The sequence below is a fragment of the Rhinichthys klamathensis genome, unplaced genomic scaffold (assembly GCF_029890125.1).
Source record: "Rhinichthys klamathensis goyatoka isolate OS25496 unplaced genomic scaffold, OSU_Roscu_1.1 h1tg000085l_1, whole genome shotgun sequence".
In the NCBI taxonomy this organism is placed as follows: Eukaryota; Metazoa; Chordata; class Actinopteri; order Cypriniformes; family Leuciscidae; genus Rhinichthys; species Rhinichthys klamathensis.
Window position 1 is genome coordinate 1,297,501 of NW_026606626.1, and position 21,681 is coordinate 1,319,181.

General features: G+C 39.5%; 3 protein-coding genes across 3 annotated transcripts in view; 2 read left to right on the forward strand and 1 right to left on the reverse strand.

The window, feature by feature from the left end:
* Window positions 1-8,607, reverse strand: part of zfyve19 (zinc finger, FYVE domain containing 19) — a 9,136-nt gene extending 529 nt beyond the window's left edge. The window contains exons 1-10 of the mRNA XM_056251603.1: window positions 8,427-8,607; window positions 8,225-8,346; window positions 8,096-8,149; window positions 7,852-8,015; window positions 6,679-6,821; window positions 5,954-6,059; window positions 5,477-5,689; window positions 3,234-3,310; window positions 2,265-2,366; window positions 1,337-1,506 (exon numbers count right to left, since the gene is read on the reverse strand). Of these exons, the coding sequence (XP_056107578.1) occupies window positions 1,337-1,506; window positions 2,265-2,366; window positions 3,234-3,310; window positions 5,477-5,689; window positions 5,954-6,059; window positions 6,679-6,821; window positions 7,852-8,015; window positions 8,096-8,149; window positions 8,225-8,346; window positions 8,427-8,480 (1,205 nt within the window). The 5' untranslated portion in view covers window positions 8,481-8,607. The remainder of the gene's footprint in view (window positions 1-1,336; window positions 1,507-2,264; window positions 2,367-3,233; window positions 3,311-5,476; window positions 5,690-5,953; window positions 6,060-6,678; window positions 6,822-7,851; window positions 8,016-8,095; window positions 8,150-8,224; window positions 8,347-8,426) is intronic.
* The window catches only part of LOC130085684 (serine/threonine-protein kinase PAK 6), a 120,979-nt gene that overhangs the window by 22,695 nt on the left and 76,603 nt on the right, over window positions 1-21,681 (forward strand). The gene's annotated exons all lie outside the window — the stretch shown is intronic.
* bub1bb (BUB1 mitotic checkpoint serine/threonine kinase Bb) lies at window positions 9,067-15,341 on the forward strand. The gene is made up of 9 exons (XM_056251605.1): window positions 9,067-9,210; window positions 9,900-10,054; window positions 10,127-10,186; window positions 10,778-10,922; window positions 11,004-11,200; window positions 12,557-12,723; window positions 12,827-13,011; window positions 13,138-13,235; window positions 15,053-15,341. The coding sequence occupies exons 2-9, from the start codon at window positions 9,915-9,917 to the stop codon at window positions 15,333-15,335; spliced, it is 1,275 nt and encodes a 424-aa protein (XP_056107580.1). The 5' UTR covers window positions 9,067-9,210; window positions 9,900-9,914; the 3' UTR covers window positions 15,336-15,341.

Sequence of the window (21,681 nt, forward strand, 5' to 3'; positions counted from 1 at the left end):
ATGACTTATGAGTTGTTTTTACATCATAATTATGCCTTTGGATGTCAGAATTTTGACTTTTTATTATCCCAATAATTATGAAGGAAAAAAAATCATGCTTTGGTAAATCATAATTATGTAATAAAAAGTCAAAATGGTAAGATGAGACTTTTTGACTTACGATTTTGATTCGATGTTACAATTAATTAAAAAAATATATATTTCATAATTATGCTTTTTTTTAAATCTCATAATTATGACTTTGTATGTTAGAATTTTGACTTTCTATTCAATAATCATGACTTGTATGTCATAGTTCATAAAAGAAAAAAAACTTTGGTAAATCATAATTATGTCAAAAATAATTGTCATAAAAAGTCCAAATGATAAGATTCTAATTATGACAGTCATATTTATGACTTATTAATTATGACTTTTTGACTTACAGTAAGTTATAATTATGACTTTTTAGGCCATGATTTCTTTGTATCTCATAATTACGCCTTTTCGACTTTTGACTTGATTTCATAATTATGTTTTTTTTATCTCATAATTATGACTTAGTATGTCAACTTAAACTTTTTTCAGGTCATAATGTTGACTTTTTATCCCATAATTAGGTCAATATATCTTGTTTTATGACTTAGTATTCCATCATTTCGACTTTTTCTGTCATAAGTATGACTTTTATCTCACAATTTCGAAGTGTGTGGTGTGTGTATTGCATGTGTGCGTGATGTATGTGTGTGTGTGTGTGTGTGTGTGTGTGTGATGTGTGTGTGTGTATTGCATGTGTGTGTGTGTGTGATGTGTGTGTGTGTGATGTGTGTGTGTGTGTGATGCGTGTGTGTGTATTGCATGTGTGTGTGGTGTATGTGTGTGTGTGTGATGCGTGTGTGTGTGTGTGATGTATGTGTGTGTGTGTGTGTGATGCGTGTGTGTGTATTGCATGTGTGTGTGTGTGTGATGCGTGTGTGTGTATTGCATGTGTGTGTGTGTGTGTGATGCGTGTGTGTGTATTGCATGTGTGTGTGTGTGTGTGTGTTGTATGTGTATGTGATGTATGTGTGTGTGTGTGTGTGTGTGTGTGTGTGTGTGTGTGTGTGTGATGTGTGTGTGTGTGTGTGTGTGTGTGTGTGTGTGATGTGTGTGTGATGTGTGTGTGTGATGTGTGTGTGATGTGTGTGTGTTTAAATGATAATTATGACTGAGCATTTCATAATTTAGATTTACATCATTATTCTAATTCACCACAGCATGCACTTTTTTCTTATGTGGCAGAAATGTGAAGTAATGAGTAAAGCAGGAGGAGCACTGTATTAAACATAAGCTGTGTGTGCAGTAAAGGTGAGCGTGCCTGAAGCAGCGAGCGCAGAACAGATCTCTATCACACGTGTGGCAGCGGATACTGGCGTCCCGGTTACAGATGCAGCACCACGGCAGCTCTTCCTCATCATCTTCATCACTGTCTTCATCATTACAGCGCTGGATCTGAGACGCAGACGCTGGCAGACGCTGGCCTGAGACCTGCAACACACACACACACACACACATCAGAACTATACAAAACTTGGTGACTTTTAGTGGCACTTGCTATGTGAGCAAATAAAACTAAATGGTAAAATTAATAAAAAGTCAAAATGATAAGATTCTAAGTCATAATTATGACTTTAATAGTAATTATGAATTTCTAGGTCATCATTTCGATTCAGAATTTTGACTTTCTATCCAATAATTATGACTAGTATGTCATAATTCATAAAAGTTCATGCTTTGGTAAATCATAATTATGTCAAAAATAATTGACCTTTTGTATAGATGAAATCCCTCAAAACACAGTGCCTCTATTATGCTTTTCGGATATGACCTTTCATGTAGTGTGTAATAGGGCTGTTAGTGAATGTAAAGGTCAAAGGTCAAAGATAAATGGAGTTATTGTCTCCTAAAAGAAAGAAGCGATTCTGAACTGAAACGAGTCGTCACTTCCTGCTGAACCTGCGTAGGTTTGAAGCTAATTTGCATAATGCCACCCGATTGGCTGAACAGCGAACAGCATTTCGGCGTGTGTGTTGTGTGTGTGACGTGTGTGTTGTGTGTGACGTGTGTTGTACCGATCTCCTGCTGGACGGGTCCTTCTCTCGGTTCATTGGGCCGCTGAGCTCTGGTAGGATGTTGTGTGTGTGACGTATGTGTTGTGTGGGTGACGTGTGTGTGTGTGTGTGTGTGTGTGTGTGTGTGTGTGTGTGTGTGTGTGACTTGTGTGTGTGTGTGTGTGTGTGTTGTACCGGTCTCCTGCTGGACGGGTCCTTCTCTCGGTTCATTGGGCCGCTGAGCTCTGGTGGGATGTTGAATCCGCTGGCCTCGTCTAGAGTCGCCTCCTCTGATAGCTGAACATGTGACACACACACACACACACACACACTCTTCAGATCGAGCTCGAGGGTTGAGCGGCCTCTGCTGGTTATTATGGGACGTGCCACTCGGCTGATCTACAGTGTTATTTTAGTTTTATTAATTATTTGACTTGCCGTTTAATTTGATATTTTTCATTTTCATTTTAATCTTTAGATATTTTGTTATGTGCTTTTGACATTTTATGATTATTATTATTTAAATATTGCTATTTAGGTTTAATTATTTTTATTTCAGTTTTAGTTTCATGTTAAATTTAGTTTAATTTTTAATCATTCCGTTAAGTGGTTTTATAAGTTTATTATTATTATTTAAATATTGATATTTAGGTTAAATTAATTTTTATTTCAGTTTTAGTTATTATTTATTGCCAAGGCAACAGGTCTAATTTTTGTTTTTCAACTAATATGCGTTTCATTTTATTTCAGCTTTATTTTAATTAACAGAAATGCTTTTAATAGTTTTAGTTTATGCTACACTTTAGTTGTACTACAAGTCAAAATTTAGACACATCAAATTATTCTGTATCATTTTACACAGAATTTTAAAATTCTAAATATTATAATTAAAGAGAAAAAAAAAGTATTCTTTTTTTTAAAATTTTTTTTTAAACCAACTAGGATCATAAAAATACTAATTTTCCAACATGGACATACAAAAACTACCCTTTTATTAAGATGTAAACAAATGAAAACTCATAAAACTCTTATATTTAAGCTTCTTCTCTGTCTATATTCCAGCTCTTCTCACTCTAAAATAGTTTGTAGCAATTCATATATATTTGTCAACTTTAGTGGGATCCACAGACGAAGGTTTGCATGACTTTAATAAAGACGACAGACCTTCTTCATCACTCTGGTGATGGCCTCTTCTTCGGTCTCTTCATCACTGTCAGGCTGCTGGAAATCTGACAGTCTGACTGAACACACACACACACACACACACACACACACACATTGTTGTATTATGCATCTATTCAAAGCATAATTCGCAATGCATTCAACCAAGAGAATATTCAGTGGAACAAAAGGTTGTAAAAAGTGTTTTTTCCCTGCAATGCAGCGTTCACCAGAAAAGGAAAGTCAAAGGCGGAGAACGTTGTGATGAGAATATGAAATTAACACTAATTAATGCACCAAAGCATTGATTTCAATTGGCATGAAATCAAAATGAGAATTTTAAAGAGAAATGTGGAGGAGCTCGAGTTTGTTTGAACCGCAAGAGGCGTCTGGTCTCACCTAAGCTTACGCTACTCCTACATCATACGTCATGTGAGGGTCAGAGGTCATGCGTCAGGTCAGAGCAGAGGTCACTCGTCATGCGTCGGGTCAGAGGTCACTCCTCATGCGTCGGATCAGAGCAGAGGTCACTCGTCATGCGTCGGGTCAGAGGTCACTCGTCATGCGTCGGGTCAGAGGTCACTCGTCATGCGTCGGGTCAGAGGTCACTCGTCATGCGTCGGGTCAGAGGTCACTCGTCATGCGTCAGGTCAGAGGTCACTCGTCATGCGTCAGGTCAGAGGTCATGTGTCGGATCAGAGGTCACTCGTCATGCGTCAGGTCAGAGGTCATGTGTCGGGTCAGAGGTCACTCGTCATGCGTCAGGTCAGAGCAGAGGTCACTCGTCATGCGTCAGGTCAGAGGTCGCTCGTCATGCGTCGGGTCAGAGGTCACTCGTCATGCGTCGGATCAGGTCACTCGCCATGCGTCAGGTCCGAGGTCACTCGTCATGCGTCAGGTCAGAGGTCATGTGTCGGATCAGAGGTCACTCGTCATGCGTCGGGTCAGAGGTCATGCGTCAGGTCAGAGGTCACTCGTCATGCGTCAGGGTAGAGGTCACTCGTCATGCGTCAGGGTGGAGGTCACTCGTCATGCGTCAGGTCAGAGGTCATGCGTCAGGTCAGAGGTCACTCGTCATGCGTCGGTCACTCGTCATGCGTCGGGTCAGAGGTCATGCGTCAGGTCAGAGGTCACTCGTCATGCGTCAGGGTAGAGGTCACTCGTCATGCGTCAGGTCAGAGGTCATGCGTCAGGTCAGAGGTCACTCGTCATGCGTCAGGGTAGAGGTCACTCGTCATGCGTCGGGTCAGAGGTCATGCGTCGGGTCAGAGGTCACTCGTCATGCGTCGGGTCAGAGGTCATGCGTCAGGTCAGAGGTCACTCGTCATGCGTCGGGTCAGAGGTCATGCGTCAGGTCAAAGGTCACTCGTCATGCGTCGGGTCAGAGGTCATGTGTCAGGTCAGAGGTCACTCGTCATGCGTCAGGGTAGAGGTCACTCGTCATGCATCGGGTCAGAGGTCATGCGTCAGGGTAGAGGTCACTCGTCATGCGTCGGGTCAGAGGTCATGCGTCAGGTCAGAGGTCACTCGTCATGCGTCAGGGTAGAGGTCACTCGTCATGCATCGGGTCAGAGGTCATGTGTCAGGGTAGAGGTCACTCGTCATGCGTCGGGTCAGAGGTCATGCGTCAGGTCAGAGGTCACTCGTCATGCGTCAGGGTAGAGGTCACTCGTCATGCGTCGGGTCAGAGGTCATGCGTCAGGTCAGAGGTCACTCGTCATGCGTCGGGTCAGAGGTCACTCGTCATACGTCAGGGTAGAGGTCACTCGTCATGTGTCGGGTCAGAGGTCATGCGTCAGGTCAGAGGTCACTCGTCATGCGTCGGGTCAGAGGTCACTCGTCATGCGTCAGGGTAGAGGTCACTCGTCATGCGTTGGGTCAGAGGTCACTCTTCCGCCCGGTACTACACTCGCGTATGGCCGTTACCGGAAGCCAGTTATTATAGTTATGGATAATAACAATTCATGGCTTCGCTTTAGAAGGCCTTTATTAACCCACTGGAGTCGTATGAATTACTTTTATGATGATGGATGCACTTTTTTGGGCTATTAAAAATCTCACCCCCCATTCACTCCCATTATAAAGCTAGGAAGAGACAGGATATTTTTTAACATAACATTTATTAATGTTCGGCGGAAAGAAAAAAGTCATGTACACCTAGGATGGCTTGAGGGTGAGTAAAGCATGGGATCATTTTCATTTCTGTGTGAACTGTCCCTTTAAGAGCATGTTCAGGCGTGAAGCACCTTGTTCTGGATCGTGTCCCTGCAGAACAGCGAGTCTCATGGCCGTCTCTCGCATCTGCTCCTCGTTGTGCTTGTCTTTCTTCAGCTCCTGCATGGCCTCCTCCATCACGCGGCTTTGCTCCGCCTCCATCTGATTGACTGACAGCTCGCCGTCATCCACGTTCTCATTCACCCCCCCTCCCTCTTGTTTATTAAGATCGTTTAATGGTTCGTCTGTGTTTACACAAGTGAGAAAAATAAGATTACCTTAAGCATGGTAAAATCACTGTAACATGGCTTTGAGATGCCTATTGCTTTATAAACTCTTTAATGTTTAATCAAAATGAGGGCTTAATCTTTTATTTAGTGCCGTAAAACCAATTTCAATGTGCACTATTAAAGCAACATGCACTATTAAAGCAACATGCATTATTTTCCATAAAACCAAATTATTGATTAAACTTTATAACTGAGAATAAATGATTATCGTAAAACTACCCTCTGACGATGGATACTGGTCATCAATAGCAACTTCCTCCGTCATTTGGGTGATCAATTCATTGGTCTGTTCTGTTTGAGTCCTGCTGTCGGGCGGCTGATGAACCTGCACACATTAAACATCCATATAAACGCACGTTCTGCTATTTTAAAGTCTCCTACAACAGGTTCACATGCATCCAAGGTCAAAAACACTTTAATTTTGTCATAATATCCCCTGCAGCATCATCTCTTTTCTCTCAGTGTCTGAAACGCTTCGATCAAGGACTCAGTCTCTCTAAGCTCCGCCTCTCTGAGAGCTGCTCTGCTCTGATTGGTCAGAACGCTCATTATCATATCTGAATCTCAGCTCTTGACACACAGTGATACGGACAGTAACGATGGCGTGTGTTTTACCGTATCAATCTCATCAGTGGATTTGCAGAAAACAGCGTTTTCTCGACACGAACAACACGAACCAAACTCTCCCAGTCTCAGATACACTAGTGTTTGAGGGCGGGGCCAAGAGACGCTGTTCAGCCAATCGGGTGACATTATGCAAATTAGCTTCAAACCTACGCGGGTTCAGCAGGAAGTGACGACTCGTTTCAGTTCAGAATCGTTTCTTTCTTTTAGGAGACAAAAACTCCATTTATCTTTGATCTTTGACCTTTTATATTCAGATAAAGATATATTGGAAAAGGCATAATAGGGGCACTTGAAGTGAAAGCAGATATTGTAGTTACAGGCTGTGGGGCTTGTGAGGGCGCAGGCCTTCCTTGTAAAGCAGCCAGACGCTCCTCCATGTCTTTATCCGAAGGCACGGGCTGAACCGGTGCTTTTAGGGCAGCGAGACGAGACTCCAGCTCCTGCTCTGATGGGATGGACTCTGTGTGAGAACAGAGAGAAATATCAGGTCAGACACAGAATCAAATTTTAGATTAGGGTCATTCCATGTCAACTCCGGCTAAACTGTTTGATTTTGATCATTTTTTTCTGGTGAAAGAAATGCATAAATGAAGGACAAAACCAAAATATTAAATGTCGTGAAACATGAGTAATTCACTGTTAAAATGACAATTTTCACCTGAGATTTGGAGCCAAATTACAGGGGGGTAAAAATGACTTTAGAAAGATGGCAGCATCATTATTTTATTTCTACACAGAGATTGGTTGGACTATTAGTGAAATCTGTTGACTTTATCAATCTTTGTTTCATTATATGCCAACGGTGACTGTTCAAAAATGGGGGAAAAGCACTTCTTGTGTTTTTTTTACCCAAGTTTGCATTCCTGTAACTCCAGAAGTATTAAATATATCTTAATATCCTTTTAGATTCTGGTTCTTAACAAACATTTATTTTGGTATCTTCATTTTAAAGGCCCTCGATGGTTCATTCACAGAGATATGGAGATCTCAATGCGGCTTCATGAGTAAATTGGTCAATTGTGCTCAATTTCAGAGGTCGAAAACCAAATGTGGGACACTTTACATACAGATGATGCTTTTTTCTTTTAAAGAGGAATATCTGAACAGCAAATAACGCTAAACCTAGAAATCAACACAATTGCATAGAATAAACCTGTCTGAGTGCCATAATTATTATTTTTCCAAAATTTGCATGCCATCGTGTGTATCGTTTATATCATACATGTATCTGTTATCGGCTTTCAAATATAAAGAATTATCGGTTATCACTATCAGCCAAAATTTTCATATCAGTGTGTGTGTATATATATATATATATTATCGGCTTTCAAATATAAAGGATTATCGGTTATCGTATCGGCGCATTCATAATGTTAATGTTTGTTGTGTGTTTATGCCTTCTAGTGCAATTAGCAGATTAGAACTGGGCGATAAAAAATGTTGATTACATTTTGTGACAAAACAATCAAGCAGATTTTGACAGATCTTACTGGGCTTGGTTTCCTCTTTCAGCTTGTTCAGTCGTTCTGCGATGACCTGGTCCTCTTTACTGAGTCCTCGGGTTGAAACCCGACTCACAGTGTTGTTCTTTCCACCTCCGGGTCTGGACGGCTGATTCTGCTGAGCTTGTTTGGCTTCGAGAGCAGCAACTCGCCTGTAAGACGCCACAGATTTGTGTTATTCCTGTGGCATACAGGGGCATTTCACATCTAATACTTAGTTACAGATTCATACTTTTTGTAGTTTTCAGGTGGGGACCATTTGCCAGCATCATTCTGGTTGCCTGGACTGTACAAAAAAGACCTGTCAGTTGTGTGTTAGTGAATATACTATAACAGTGTAAACTGTGTTTGGCTTCCAGACCTTGTTAAGTTTCCATAACACTGTTTGCAGACTTTCTGCTGGCTGTTTCCATATTTTGGCACAACAGCATTGAATGTCAGACACCCAGAGCAGAAAGAATGGCCACAGTTTTTACAACCCAACTGCAAAAACACATAACCAAGTCAAACACTTTTTGAATTAAGGTATTTAAATGAAATGATCGGTATTTATAGGCGCTAACCTCTTTTCTGAAGAGAGTGAACTTTGATGCACAGCAGTAACAACGATTATCCATAGTGATATTCTTCGGGGAACCGCTTAAACATGCTGTAGTGACACTTTAAATGCTCAAGATTATAATAATTAAATGCATTGTATTGTATAACGTGATTTCAGCTGCTTTCTCTCCATTGTGTTGCTCTTGAATCAGACAGAGAACGTAAATACAGGAAGCGCTGCGAGAACTGGGAAGTGTTGGGAAATGTAGTTTTTATTGCTTGCAGCGATGAGACTTGTAGTGGTTTGGGAGAAAAAATACATGCAGAAGAATTCCGAGGCTTGTTTATTTTAACTAAAATTTCCTAAAAAATAATTAAAATTAAAACAATCAAAACTCTAAATTTGAAATGTACTCATTTCCCGGCATGCAACATGATAGCCATGCTGTAGCTTGCTCTCATTCTGTTACAAGATTTATCCTGCACAAAAATGTGGGTGAAAAAAATAAAATCACTATTAAGATAGACGCATTAAGAAAACACAAATACATATATTTATTTTAAAAATAAAAACAGTCGGTTATTATGTCGATGAACCTCGCGTGGTCACGTGACCGGTTCGTCCAATCAGGATCTATTTGGCGCGCTTCCGGTTTTTGTTCAAATGTGTTTTGCTCCTTCAACTCGAGCAGACGACACAATAACGAGCGATTTATGAAATTAAGATCATATTTGTATATTTCTACTGTACAGCGAAGGTCGTTTTGACGAAGAAAAGAATATTAAGGAGATTTCTGCTGGGTAAATGTAAGTTATATATGTTTTCTTTAACGTTACTTAACTTTGCAGACAGAAACACAGAGAACAGTAGAAACGGCAGAGAAACACAGAAATGTGTTTTTTACCCTGCTGTTTACGTTAATTTTAAAAATTTTTAATATCATTTACTGCTTTATTTCTTTAAGAGGTTTAATATGTGGGGCATACATTGTTTTTTTAGAACATGGTGTTTAACTTTAGAGTACCTTTTAAAGGGATAGTTCACCATCATTAACTCGCCCTCATGTTGTTCCAAACCTGTGCGAGTTTCTTTCTTCTGTTGAACACAAAAGAAGATATTTGAAAGAATGTTTGTAATCAATCTGTTGACGGACCCCATTGACTTCCATAGTATTTTTTCCCCTACTATGGAAGTCAGTGGGGTCCATCAACTGCCTGGTTACCCACATATTCTTTACAATATTTTCTTTAGTGTTCAACAGAAGAAAGAAACTCATACAGGTTTGGGACAACATTAGGGTGAGTAAATGATGGTGAACTATCCCTTTAAAAGGTACTCTAAAGGTAAATACCACACCAATGTGTGCCCCACATATGAGGGTGAGTAAATAATGACAGAATTTTTATTTTTGGGTGAACTGACCGTTTAAATGCCATCGTATATGAATATGGTAACCACTCAGTATCATAAGTGCCATCTGTTTTTCCACTTCCAGATCAGATCCCCAGCCATGGCAGAGTGTGATGCGGAATGGGAATTGTGTAAAGAAAATATCCAGCCTTTGAGACAAGGCCGTACCATCTCGGCCCTACACCAGGCCCTGTGTCAGCAGCAGGAGGGGAACCACACGGCCCTCAACCAGAAGAAACAGTGAGTGGGGTTTTTAATCAAACTAAAAGCATGTTCCAGAACAAATCAGTAATGTTACCTTTCTTTTTCTAGAGCGTTTGAGTCTGAGCTGCGGATGTATGATGGAGACGACCCTCTCGATGTTTGGGTCAGGTATGGATTATGACAGCAGATGCATGGTGACTTTTGATATGCAAATCACAGTTAATCATGTTTTTTTCAAGTTCAAGGTGCTTGGAAGTGCTTGAATTTGACTTTTTAAAAATGTAAGTCCTGGAAAACCCATGAAAACAGCCATATTTAGGAAAAGATACTTGAAAAGTGCTTGAATTAGTTAAAGGCTTTTCACGCTTCATTAACGCTGCGGCTCGTCTGATATAGAGCCATTTTGCATGGCTATGAGCGTAATATTGCTCATATAAATCTCCAAGTATATGTAGCTTTCATTCTTCAGTTCAGTCGTATATTCATGGGGGGGAGTCAGTTTGAATAAGGAAATCATTGTCATAGTATCAATGGTTACCACAGTCATTGCATGTGCTCCACTTTATTTGTACCATTTTGTTTTATTAGTTTACATTCATCTATTAACCTTCTTTTAGAATTTGAAAGATAATAAAGATATTGTTTGATAAGTGAGATCTCAGATTGTAGTCTTTGAAACTAAAAAAGCAGTGCTTAAAAAGTCCTTGAATTTCATTTTACAGTTTTTGTACGAACCCTGCATCTTATTTTTTTCTGCAGGTACATTAAATGGACAAAGCAGACGTTCCCACAGGGTGGAAAGGAGAGTAATTTATCAGTGCTTCTTGAAAGAGCGGTCATGCTCTTTATAGCTGACAAGAAATATCACAATGACGTTCGCTACGTTGAACTCTGGATCGAATTTGTGAGTGACAGACGTCACGTTTAGCATTCAGAGTGCATCATTATAGTGGTTTTTAACTCGTTTGTTTCCATTTGCTTGCAGACAGAGGGCTGTTCTGACCCGATGGACGTCTTCCGCTACATGCAAGCTCAAGGAATCGGAACCATGCAAGCCGCTCTTTACATCGCCTGGTCCGAGGAGCACGAGAAGAGAGGGAATTTAAAGATGGCTGACAGAGTTTTTCAGGATGGTGTCAAGTGTGGAGCAGAACCTGTAGATAAACTACATGCGTTTCACAGGTCTGGAAACTTCCAGTCTATTAACCTCTGTCTGTCCTAAAATTAATCATATAAATCCTAATGTATTATATTTGATGCACTAAGTTCTAAGGTCCGATGTCTGATTGATAGTTTGCACTTTTTTTAGCAAGTAAAAGGCTTTTAGTGTAATTTTAAAAACATCCACCTTCAGCTTGCATGCTGTGAAATTGATGATTTTTCTTAAATAACTATAAGAATAACCTTTTATATTGTTAGTTAGTAATATTTTTTAGGATATAAACACTTACTGAACTGAAGCAACTCAGATATACTTTATTATCTATAAATATTTATTATTATTATTTATGTTTTTAGAAAAATCATGTTCAAATGTGAGTCTCAAATATGATCATCAGTTTTTGAGGAAGTTAAATGATGACTCAATCATTGTATTGCATTATATGTTTTAAAACTTGAGATTTGATCATAAAACTAAGTATTTAAATATCATCTCATTGGCAGATATAGTGACGACTGATATTTATATAATTTTATGTCGGGATCTGCTATAAAGATCTCATTGATTTACATTACAAGCATCTGAATTTCATTGGACTTTTTGTCCATATAAATATCTGCATCAAATTGCATATTTTTGCTCAGTTTGTGCCTCTGAATAAAACTGAGCTGCTTTTGTCGCCATATTCGCACAATATCAATCATACTATACGAGCCATAAAAACCTGGCGTATTAAATATGATGCAAAAAATGTGATTGTTAAAAAATATTTTGTCTGAAGGTTGAATCAACTATTCCATTTAAAAGAATAAAATTCTTAGTAAAGGTAAAGTAAAAGAACACAGCAATCAGTGCATGTTATTCTAAACATAAAGGCACTTTTCTACATCTAATAAATTCCTCTCTGATAAAATAAAGTCCTGGCCTGCATTCGTTCTAGTTGAAATCTGAAATCATGTTATAATGGAAGTAAAAAGGGCTGCAATTGTTGACTGCAGTGTTACGAACGTTACTCGAACGTCCCTGTGACAACGCAGCCCTGAAGTGTCCACTAGTGTCTCCCCTGTGAAGGCCTCTTTCTCTTAACCTCTGTACAGATACAACTATGTCAAAATTATTCCAGTTCGCATGGATGCACGGAAACCACCTAAAATTCTGTATTATGCTAGCCTAGAAATCTAGACGCACCCTAACGGCAGCAAATTTTATTTTGCCGCTGGCTTTCGTGCTGGAAAAACCAAACGCTAGTCAGGCCAATCACATCGTGTATAGAGTCGGCGGGCGGGCTTAACATAATGACGACAGAGTTGCAACGGAAGGGAATCATTTAAAAACTAACTTTAGCTCACGCCTCAATGAAATGTGTTGGTCTCCAGAGCTTTGCAGGCACGAGTGTGCAGACAGATGATGTCATCCATGACTGATCAACAAAGAGATGATGATGATGATGATGAACCTCAGCGATCGTCACTGGCTGAGCTCAAAGCCAAAGGGAAGAAAAAGGCCGTCGTTCCCATCAACAGAGTGAACGCATCTCTCGGATGTGAGTATACACACTCTTTTAAACGTGTTGTGAATGTTTGCTGTGTATAAATACATATGTGAACGAGATCCAGTGCAATCTCACTCTTTGCTCCGGGACACAGACGCACGTGGGCTCCAGTTTAAACAGCCCGTGGGCCCCAAACACAACAGTCGCCCTGTGATATTTGATGAGAATAAAGCTCCTGACACTGTGCCACAAGAACCCAAGTTTGAGATCTGGACGGCGCCACCTACTGCCAGAGCCAAAGAGAATGAACAGAAACCTGAGAAGTGGTCCAATGTGAAGGTGCGAGTCCGTGTTGAGTATTACCCGTTTAACCGGTTACCTAACTGGCTCTATTTTGTGTCTGGAGGCGGTTGAAGGAGAATGGAGGCTGTTATCTGATAGATCAGTGTTTGTTTTTTATTCCAGTTGCCCCTGAAGTCCAGATCGGGCCTCAGTGTCGCGGTTCCGGCTCCTAAACCCAGTTTCCAGCCGTTTGTGGAAGAGGACGACCGGCCTCCCGCTGTGTAAGTGTGATTGGAGGATTTGATGATTAACTCTCAGTGCATGGAAGATTTCCCTCAAGCCTTTCTGCTCCTTTATAATAACATTTGTTATTTTAGGCTGTAAATGCAGGGGTTTGACAGTGTAAAAAAATCAATTTAAAAATTATTAATATACACAAACAAAATAAGATTAAAATACAAATTTGATCAAAATAAATGCATCTTACATTATTATGAGTAGGGGAAAAAACACAACGTAATCTAGTAGAAACTAAATATTTTAGACATTTATAATCTTAAATTATAAGCTAAATAGATGCTTTATACATTTTAGGATGAGGATGATCATATTTTGGGTCCATGGTATCATTTTATGTACTATTTAGTTTGCATCACTAATATACTACACAGCAAAAATACTAAAGTTTAACATTTAAATGCAAAAATAAAAACATTATTAAAAAATTAAATATGCCTATAGCTTTTATTAAATGTTTCTTTAGTACTTGTACAAGTCGGCATGAAATCAAAATGGACCCTATTTACTTTTACGTTACGCCCACTTTTCTATATCCAATCAATTCCCAGTGTGAAAAACAAGCCACGCCCTCTATTTTTCACATTCAATATCTTGTTTTGACGTAAAGTGGGTCACAACTTTCCGGTTCATGTAGACCCTATAAACTAAATGAAAATTAAAAATGTTGCCTCAGCAACTATAGCTAAAATAATTGTATTTCACGTTACAAACATACATTTTTGAATGGTTTTAGTTTTGGATGGCGATAATAGTACATTTTGATTTCATGTTGACTTTAAAGGCACAATATGTAGGGTTTTTTTCGCCACAAGAGGGCGCAGTTTCCAACAATAACAAAGGCGTAGGTTGATGACGCAGTGATGAGCTGAATGATGGGACTTGCTGTCAAGCTGATAGATCTAATAATGTTTATGGATGAGTGCAAACATTCATGTTTTTAACATTACAGTGGTATGAAGCAGGTCGCGATTGCTAAAGAGACAGATATCACACGCAAATCGCGCGGATATAAAGGAATAATATCACCTAGTCTAACATTACACTATCACACTAAACGGCATTTAAATGTGTGTTGAAAGTTATAATGTTACACTACGTGTTAGTTTGTTTGCTATACGAAACTAGCAGTAAGCTAGATCAACATTAGAATAACACACTGACCATATTCTAACATTTCATCATGTTGAGCTAAGGTTATATAACATTGATTTGTTTTCTGTACATTTGCTCACCTGTCTAATAAAGCTGTCAAGTCGTGACTCGTGAAGCTCTGTCGAGTCCAAGTTAGTCGCAGACGCTAGCTCTCGGCATCTCAAAAACGCCACGCTGATATTGATCTTCATTTTAGTTCTCCTTGTTTGTCCCAAAGTCTGCTTGCCATGGTCTATGTTTGAAAGAAACAAGAACTGCGTGCCGCTAAACGCTACGCACTACGCAGTTGTCCACGTCTGTCGCCATGGTTACGTCATGGCTATGGCAGTATGAACGGAAACCGAGGATAGCGCGGATATTGCGTCATTGACAGGCGACATTTTTTTTTCGGGACGGCCACTTATTTAAAATTGGAATTTCTCTGAAATAAAAAATCTTTGGAGACTTTTGGGATATTGTTAGTACACAACTGCAGGAAATTTATCACACTGTGCAAGTGATTTTTGGATATTTTATTACAAAATTCCTACATATTGTACCTTTAAATGACCACTATGTATCGGTCTTGTTCTTCTGAAACTGATGTGCACTAATGTGTTTGCATGTTTATGATCTCCATGCCCTCACCTCATTTTTCCCGCTCCAGAACTCCGTGTAAAATCAACCCTGCGGTGAACTCGGTGCTGTCGGCGAGGAAGCCCTGCAGACTGGAGCAGACGCCGCTGAAGATGCTGCAGGAGCGCCAGCAGCTCATGCAGACGCAGACTCAGGAGGACGGGAAGAGCCGAGAGCAGAGCATGTACTGCAGAGATCTGATCTACAGCGGAGCCACTGAGTTCTGCTTCGAGGAGCTGCGGGCCGAGCGCTACCGGCAGAAACACGCTCGCGAACTACAGACCAACAGCCCTGTGGATCCCAGTACACACTGAACTACGAAACTGAAACCTATAGGTTGTGTTTGAATATGCAGCGAGCTTTCTATCTAGACAGCAGTCTTAGATGTTTGATGTTTTTAAACTCACCGATGATGACACCTAAAAATGCTGCTCACAACAAATATTTGTGTAGGTGTGTTTGTGTATAATTGTTCTTGTGTTTTTGTACATAATTTTTTTTTTTTTTGTATATACAGTTTTTGTAACGCAACAGTATTTTTTTTTATATTGCAAGTAGAGTTGTCAAAAAGTACTGACTTCGGTACTGAAATGTAAAAATGTGATGATACCAGCATTTCCCTCTTGCATTTTGAGTGCTGTTGAACAGATTCTTAAACGCCTCTGATTGGCCATTGTGTTCACGCACTCAACATATACGTCTCTGATTGGCCATTGTGTTGACGAGCTCATGTATGTCTGCGATTGGCTACAATGATCAACAATGACGAATTTGATGCGCTTACACAAATACATACAGGAGCTTTTATCAGCGGATCCCTAATATATCCACTGATAGACGGCGCTTTCAAACGCTCCCGTGTGTATCTGTGTAATCGCTTGCAGAGCGTCAAAGACAACATGTTTTTGAAGCGTTGATCATTGTAGCCAATCAGGGACATATAAACACAATGGCCAATCAGAGGGGTTTAAGAATCTGTTCAACAGCGCTCAAAATCCTAGAGGGAAATGCTGGTTTCGTCACATTTTTAAAATTTCAGTACCGAAGTCGGTACTTTTGAAAACTCTAATAGCAAGAGTAGCATTTATTATATTGTCATTGCTTGTAGATGTGGTAATTGATGCTTCAATAAATGCAACTGATTCCATAACATCAAATTGCTCTTGTACTTTGACTTCAGGAACTGCATTTGTACTTTATTTATAGTGCTGGTGCTGTCTGTCACACAGCACAAGCTGCAAAGTTTCCTTGGGAGAAGATAAAGGGATTGTGTTTGCACGGAGTTGAATGTAATTTGTAAGTGCAGTGGTTCAGTGCATATCCAGACAATGCCAGGAGAAACACAACAGTGAATCTCTAAATGCTGCGGGGCGAGTTTACACTAGTATTAAGATTATCTGACCTGTTTTGAACAAACCTCTAAACATGTAGTTCATTGCTGCATCAGCAGGTGGCGCTGAAGGGTGATGTGGGTCGACGCAAACAGCCTCTAAAAAGCTGCTGATGTTCATCTAGTGAGAATTTTCAAGTGCTCTTATTTCTCTCAATGTGGTTTAAAATCGTAACAAACTTGTCCATCTGTGGGAACATACTGAGGAAGAATGGCATGCTTTAGTATGATGTAACTATTAGCTTTACTAATTTACTAAAAGCTGCAGTCCGTAGCTTTTTTTTTGGGTTAAAAATGATCCAAAATACATATTTGAGAAAATACATAACCAGCCAGTGTTCAAAACTATCTGCTTGCCGTAGCTCGATTCAAAACGGTAAGCTTGTAATAATGTTTTTAATTCCAGTGGTACTGGTGGATTTCAGCGGGAGATTCGAGCATGTCTTTGCGTCATTACGTCACATCTGTACACATACATCTTCTGTACACACACACACACATATCTGCACACACACACATCTGTACACATACATCTTCTGTACACACACACACACACATATCTGCACACACACACATCTGTACACATAAAGAAGAATTCTCGGCTAGTATAAGCTGTATTGCGTGTGAGGATGCTGGAGGTGGAGATTTATAGACTTTTCTCACTGCACTTGAAATTATTAAACTTATCAATTTGATGGCGGATCCAGAAAGGTTCAAACGACCAACATGACATCATGACTTTGCGTAAACATACACGCCACTTTCAATTCAAGTGGCGTGTTATCTATACGCATTTTGAGATATCCGCGTGTATGTGTACGCCGTTAAATGTCCGAGCAAACGAAGCAAAATCTATATCTACATCTGTGGAGCGATATTTCTTTTCCTAGGATGGTAGGAGAAGACTCATAAATGGTATTAACCCCAGTGACGGGTAGGTTTAGGGACGGGGTTGGGGTAGGTCATATATTTATATATACATAAAGTCAAAGGCGTTGATAAACACGCTGAAAAGCGATTATGCGTGTTGATAGCACGCCAAAAATGGAAATACGAATTGGCGTGTCATACATACGCCATTTCATGAGATCTGCAAGGACAATCACCAGTGACAGAGATTCACCCGCTGTAAAATGCAAAAGAATTTGTTCGGACTTCGGCTACAGAAAAAAAGAGACTGCAACCGGACCCATGCGAAAACAAGGATAATATCGGAAGGACAATACATGTAGTCACGCAATGCTGACATTGTTAACATTAACAATTTGAGAAAAAAAAAGTATAATTTGCACGGTTTTGCATGATATGACTTATAAGCAGTGTTGGGGAAGTTACTTTTAAAAAGTAGTGTAACACGTTACTCGTTACTTCTTTAAAAAAGTAATCCGTTACTTTACTTAGTTACCCCATATAGAAAGTAACTTTTTACTTTACTCGTTACTTTTACGTTACTTTTATGTTGCTTGACTTTGGGCAGAACCCAATATCTGTTCCTAAATGTGTAGGCCTACATAAAGTTCTACTATGCATAATGCCATATATGTAAGCAATAAGGTACGAGAGGCTGTGCTGTATCGTGAATAAGTAACGGCTGGAGGGCGTTGTTAGGCACGACGCGAAGCGGAGTGCCTGCAACCCCTTCAGCCGTTACTTATTCACGATACAGCACTTGCCTCGAGTACCTTATTGCTTTTATAAAACGGTTGCCACACAATAAAAATATTAAAGCCGAAAAATATGTATCTATGCAACTTTCATGAAGTAAAATCACTAAAAGCCTGCCTTCCGCTGGAAAAAATAGTCCCGGAACGTGAACAGCAACAGAAGTTACATATATTATTTCGCCAATAGATGGCGGCAAAGACTGTCTTTATGAGTGAGTGAGTGAGTGAGTCTGTAGAGAAGGCTTTTGAAAGGACTCGAACTTGTGATCACGGAGAAGACAGACGCAACTGACAGATGACTAACGTTATGCACGGAAAACCCCATGACTGTTAAAAGGACAAAATATGCAGCGGACATTCTAACGCATTTTTTTATTATGAATATAGGACTGACCTGAAGGAAAATGCTACGTCTACTGTAAATGCAGGTACACTCGCTTACTCGATCTCTCACAATGCTCTGCTCTAGCTTTAAATGAACAATATCAATGAGATGAAACATCTGTTTAAGTTGCTAAGAGTGGTTGCTAGGGGTGTTGTGTAGTGATACATAGAACCGTTGGGTGAAGCGGTCATAGCCGTGTTTTATCGTGAATAAAGCACAGCTATTGACCAATCAGAATCAAGGATTGGAACTAACCGTTTTATAAAATGCCATAAATGCATAATGCATTTTTCAACAAATTTTATATTTATGAAGAAATGCCGGTTAATGGATAGGCATATGCATGGGCGGCGCTAGGGAGGGGCTAGAAAGAAAGCCCCCAAGAAAGACCAAAGCACCCCGTTAGCACCCCCAAAAATCATTTCTGGAAGTAATTATATTCAGGCTGTATTCTATGGAAGTCCTGAACCGCATGGTGAAGAAAAAATCTTGTTATTTAGACATAATAAGGGGACATTCTAATCTGCATTAAGCCAAATTAAGCGTTCTTATAATGGTTTTCTATGGGAGGAAAATGCTTAACGTGTAAGTAAACACGTTGCGTTCATATTCTGGGCTCATCTGATTTTTTGTACATAGTATAGCCTACTTTATTATGATTTTAGTATCATAATGATTGATAAATGCACGCACAATTATCCGTGAACTTGATAAATGTTGCAGATATGTTTTACTATGCACGTAAACAAATGCCTTTCAACTTATGTGTGCAAAATTCAGAATTAAATGAATGTGCAGCAATATACAAATAGAGAGTCTGTAGGCCTACTATAGCCTACGTGTTGTAGCCATTAAATAAGCGCATTTAGTTTCATATTTGTTAAAATATTATAATGTTATTTTTTTTCTATCTATGCTGATTATGAAAAGTGAACAGGGCGAGTAAGATGATGCGCAATATATCGGGAGACATTGAGTCAATCAGACATGATTTTGACCACTTCATTAAGTTTTGTTTTGAAGAAAACCTTTCTTTAAAGCGAATTTCGTTTTGTATAAATTGTATCTTAATTTTAATAAATTTTTTATCGACCAAATGCCTGCAAGTAAGAAGCAAATATAGGAGACAATATAATCATGGAAGCGCCGGCGTGGTCACTTGCATTGCACGTGAACTGGAGCATCTCATCATAAATTAACCGAAACTCAACGTATAGAATTTAAGCTTGAAATGTCTAAAACGAAACAATTCAAAACGAAAAGAAATAGGCTACTCTCTGATTATGTAATCCATTATGTGCATTTCTCTCTGGGGCGCTCACTACGGAGATGGCGATCGCGGTCAAATCTATCAAATGACGGAGATCGCTGTCAAATAGGAAAGTAACGTTGCGCCAAATTGAAAAAGGAACTACATTTCGTTACCAAATTTTCAGTAGTAGCGCGTTACACTACTTTTTACCCGAAAAAGTAGTTATGTTACTGTAGTAACGCGTTACACACAACACTGCTTATAAGCGATTGTTAGATTTAATCAGCGCGATTTACTGCAATATCAGAATCAGAACAAAGGTAGATGTTTCTTACTAGTTCAGATTACATTTCCCGGTGAAAATTCTTATGTTGGTCATACTTCCAAAAAGAATAATCTGTGATTCTGAATCTCCACACCGGCGCGGTGACTGACAGTCTCCTCAAACACTGTGTTCATCCGCGCTGTGCCGTGTCGAGGGTGTTGAAGTACAACTCACGTTAAGTTGATAATTCCGCGAATGACTGCAATTGCAGATTTCGAACAGAGATGGCGACAAAGAGGAAAAACGCCCCTTCTTATACTATCTATGAAAACGCCGGACTGCAGCTTTAATGTTGTTATAAAAACATGGATTTAATACAAATAATCTGGTACACTATGTAACTTAAATACAAATCTTCACAATAGATCCTGCTTTACAGTGAACTCCGTTAAGGAGCTAGTTTATCTGTTCAATAAAACACTATAATCTCCTGTTGAGTGATAAAAACGTCGCTTTTACAAAGTTTCAAATCCCTCAGTTCTCAATCTCTGAAAAGCCAATTAATGTTGATTCTTGTTTTATTACGAGCTCTGTCGCGTTCTCTTTTCGCCAGTAGAAAACGTGCCTTGGATCTGAAGCCTTCAGTGTTTCAGTGAACGGATTCATCAGCTATTAAAGGCAGGGTAGGCAATTTTCGGAGAGGCTAGCATTAGCAAGCTAGCTTTGAAAGCGTAAGATCTCACCCTCCCTTCAGAGCGTCTCCAAAGCCACGCCTCCTTCAAAACACATGTGCGTACACCGCAGGGAGCGAACAAATGCGTCACGAGAGACGGCGTTAAAACTATGTCTCAAAGCACATAATATAATAATAACTAGAGTAAAATTTGTCAGGACAAACTGATGTTGGGTTGATAAAGCCATATGAAAGTTTTGTAAGCCTTAAATTTAGTGAAATGAAAGAGACAAAAAGTCGTTGCTAGTATGAATTAACATGATGCTAATATATTCTAACATGAATTAGCATGTTGCTAGCCTGTTTTATTACGTTGTTAGCATGAATTAGCATGTTTTAGCATTGTTGTTAACATCACTTAACATGTCGCTAGCATGATTTAACATGTTTAAGCATGTTACTGGCATGATTTTGCCTGTTGCCAATAATGACAGGCAGGTTTAGGACATCGTATCATTGCATTCGGACCGCATTCACTGATTGGACGAACATTTAATGGTCCTACGCCTTCCACATGTAAACACATTTAGACCCCTTACTTAACTTAGTGACTATCAGCTATCAGGATGTGAAGAGACTTTCAACCAGCATAACAAAAATGTTTCTGGAACAAATCACCTATCCTGCCTTTAATATGCTAAAGACAAAAGACAAAAGCTCATTGGGCGTCATTGTTTAGGAATGGACTTAAATTGCCCTGCATAAAAAAAGCTTTGAAAGGACAATAGCAGGACAGCAAATCACACTAGAGACGATTAACTACAGACCAGCTCAATGTGCCTATTAGAGAATTTAGCTACAATTTTACATTTGATGTTATATAATCTTTTATCTGTGTTATAGCCTACTAATTGAGAGGTAAATGTCTCTATGTTTTAGATGAACGCTTTAAAGCTATTGATTACATTGGCGAGTGCAGTCAGTGGTGAAATAGGTTTCACGAGTCGATGATGTCATGATTAATCTGCTAA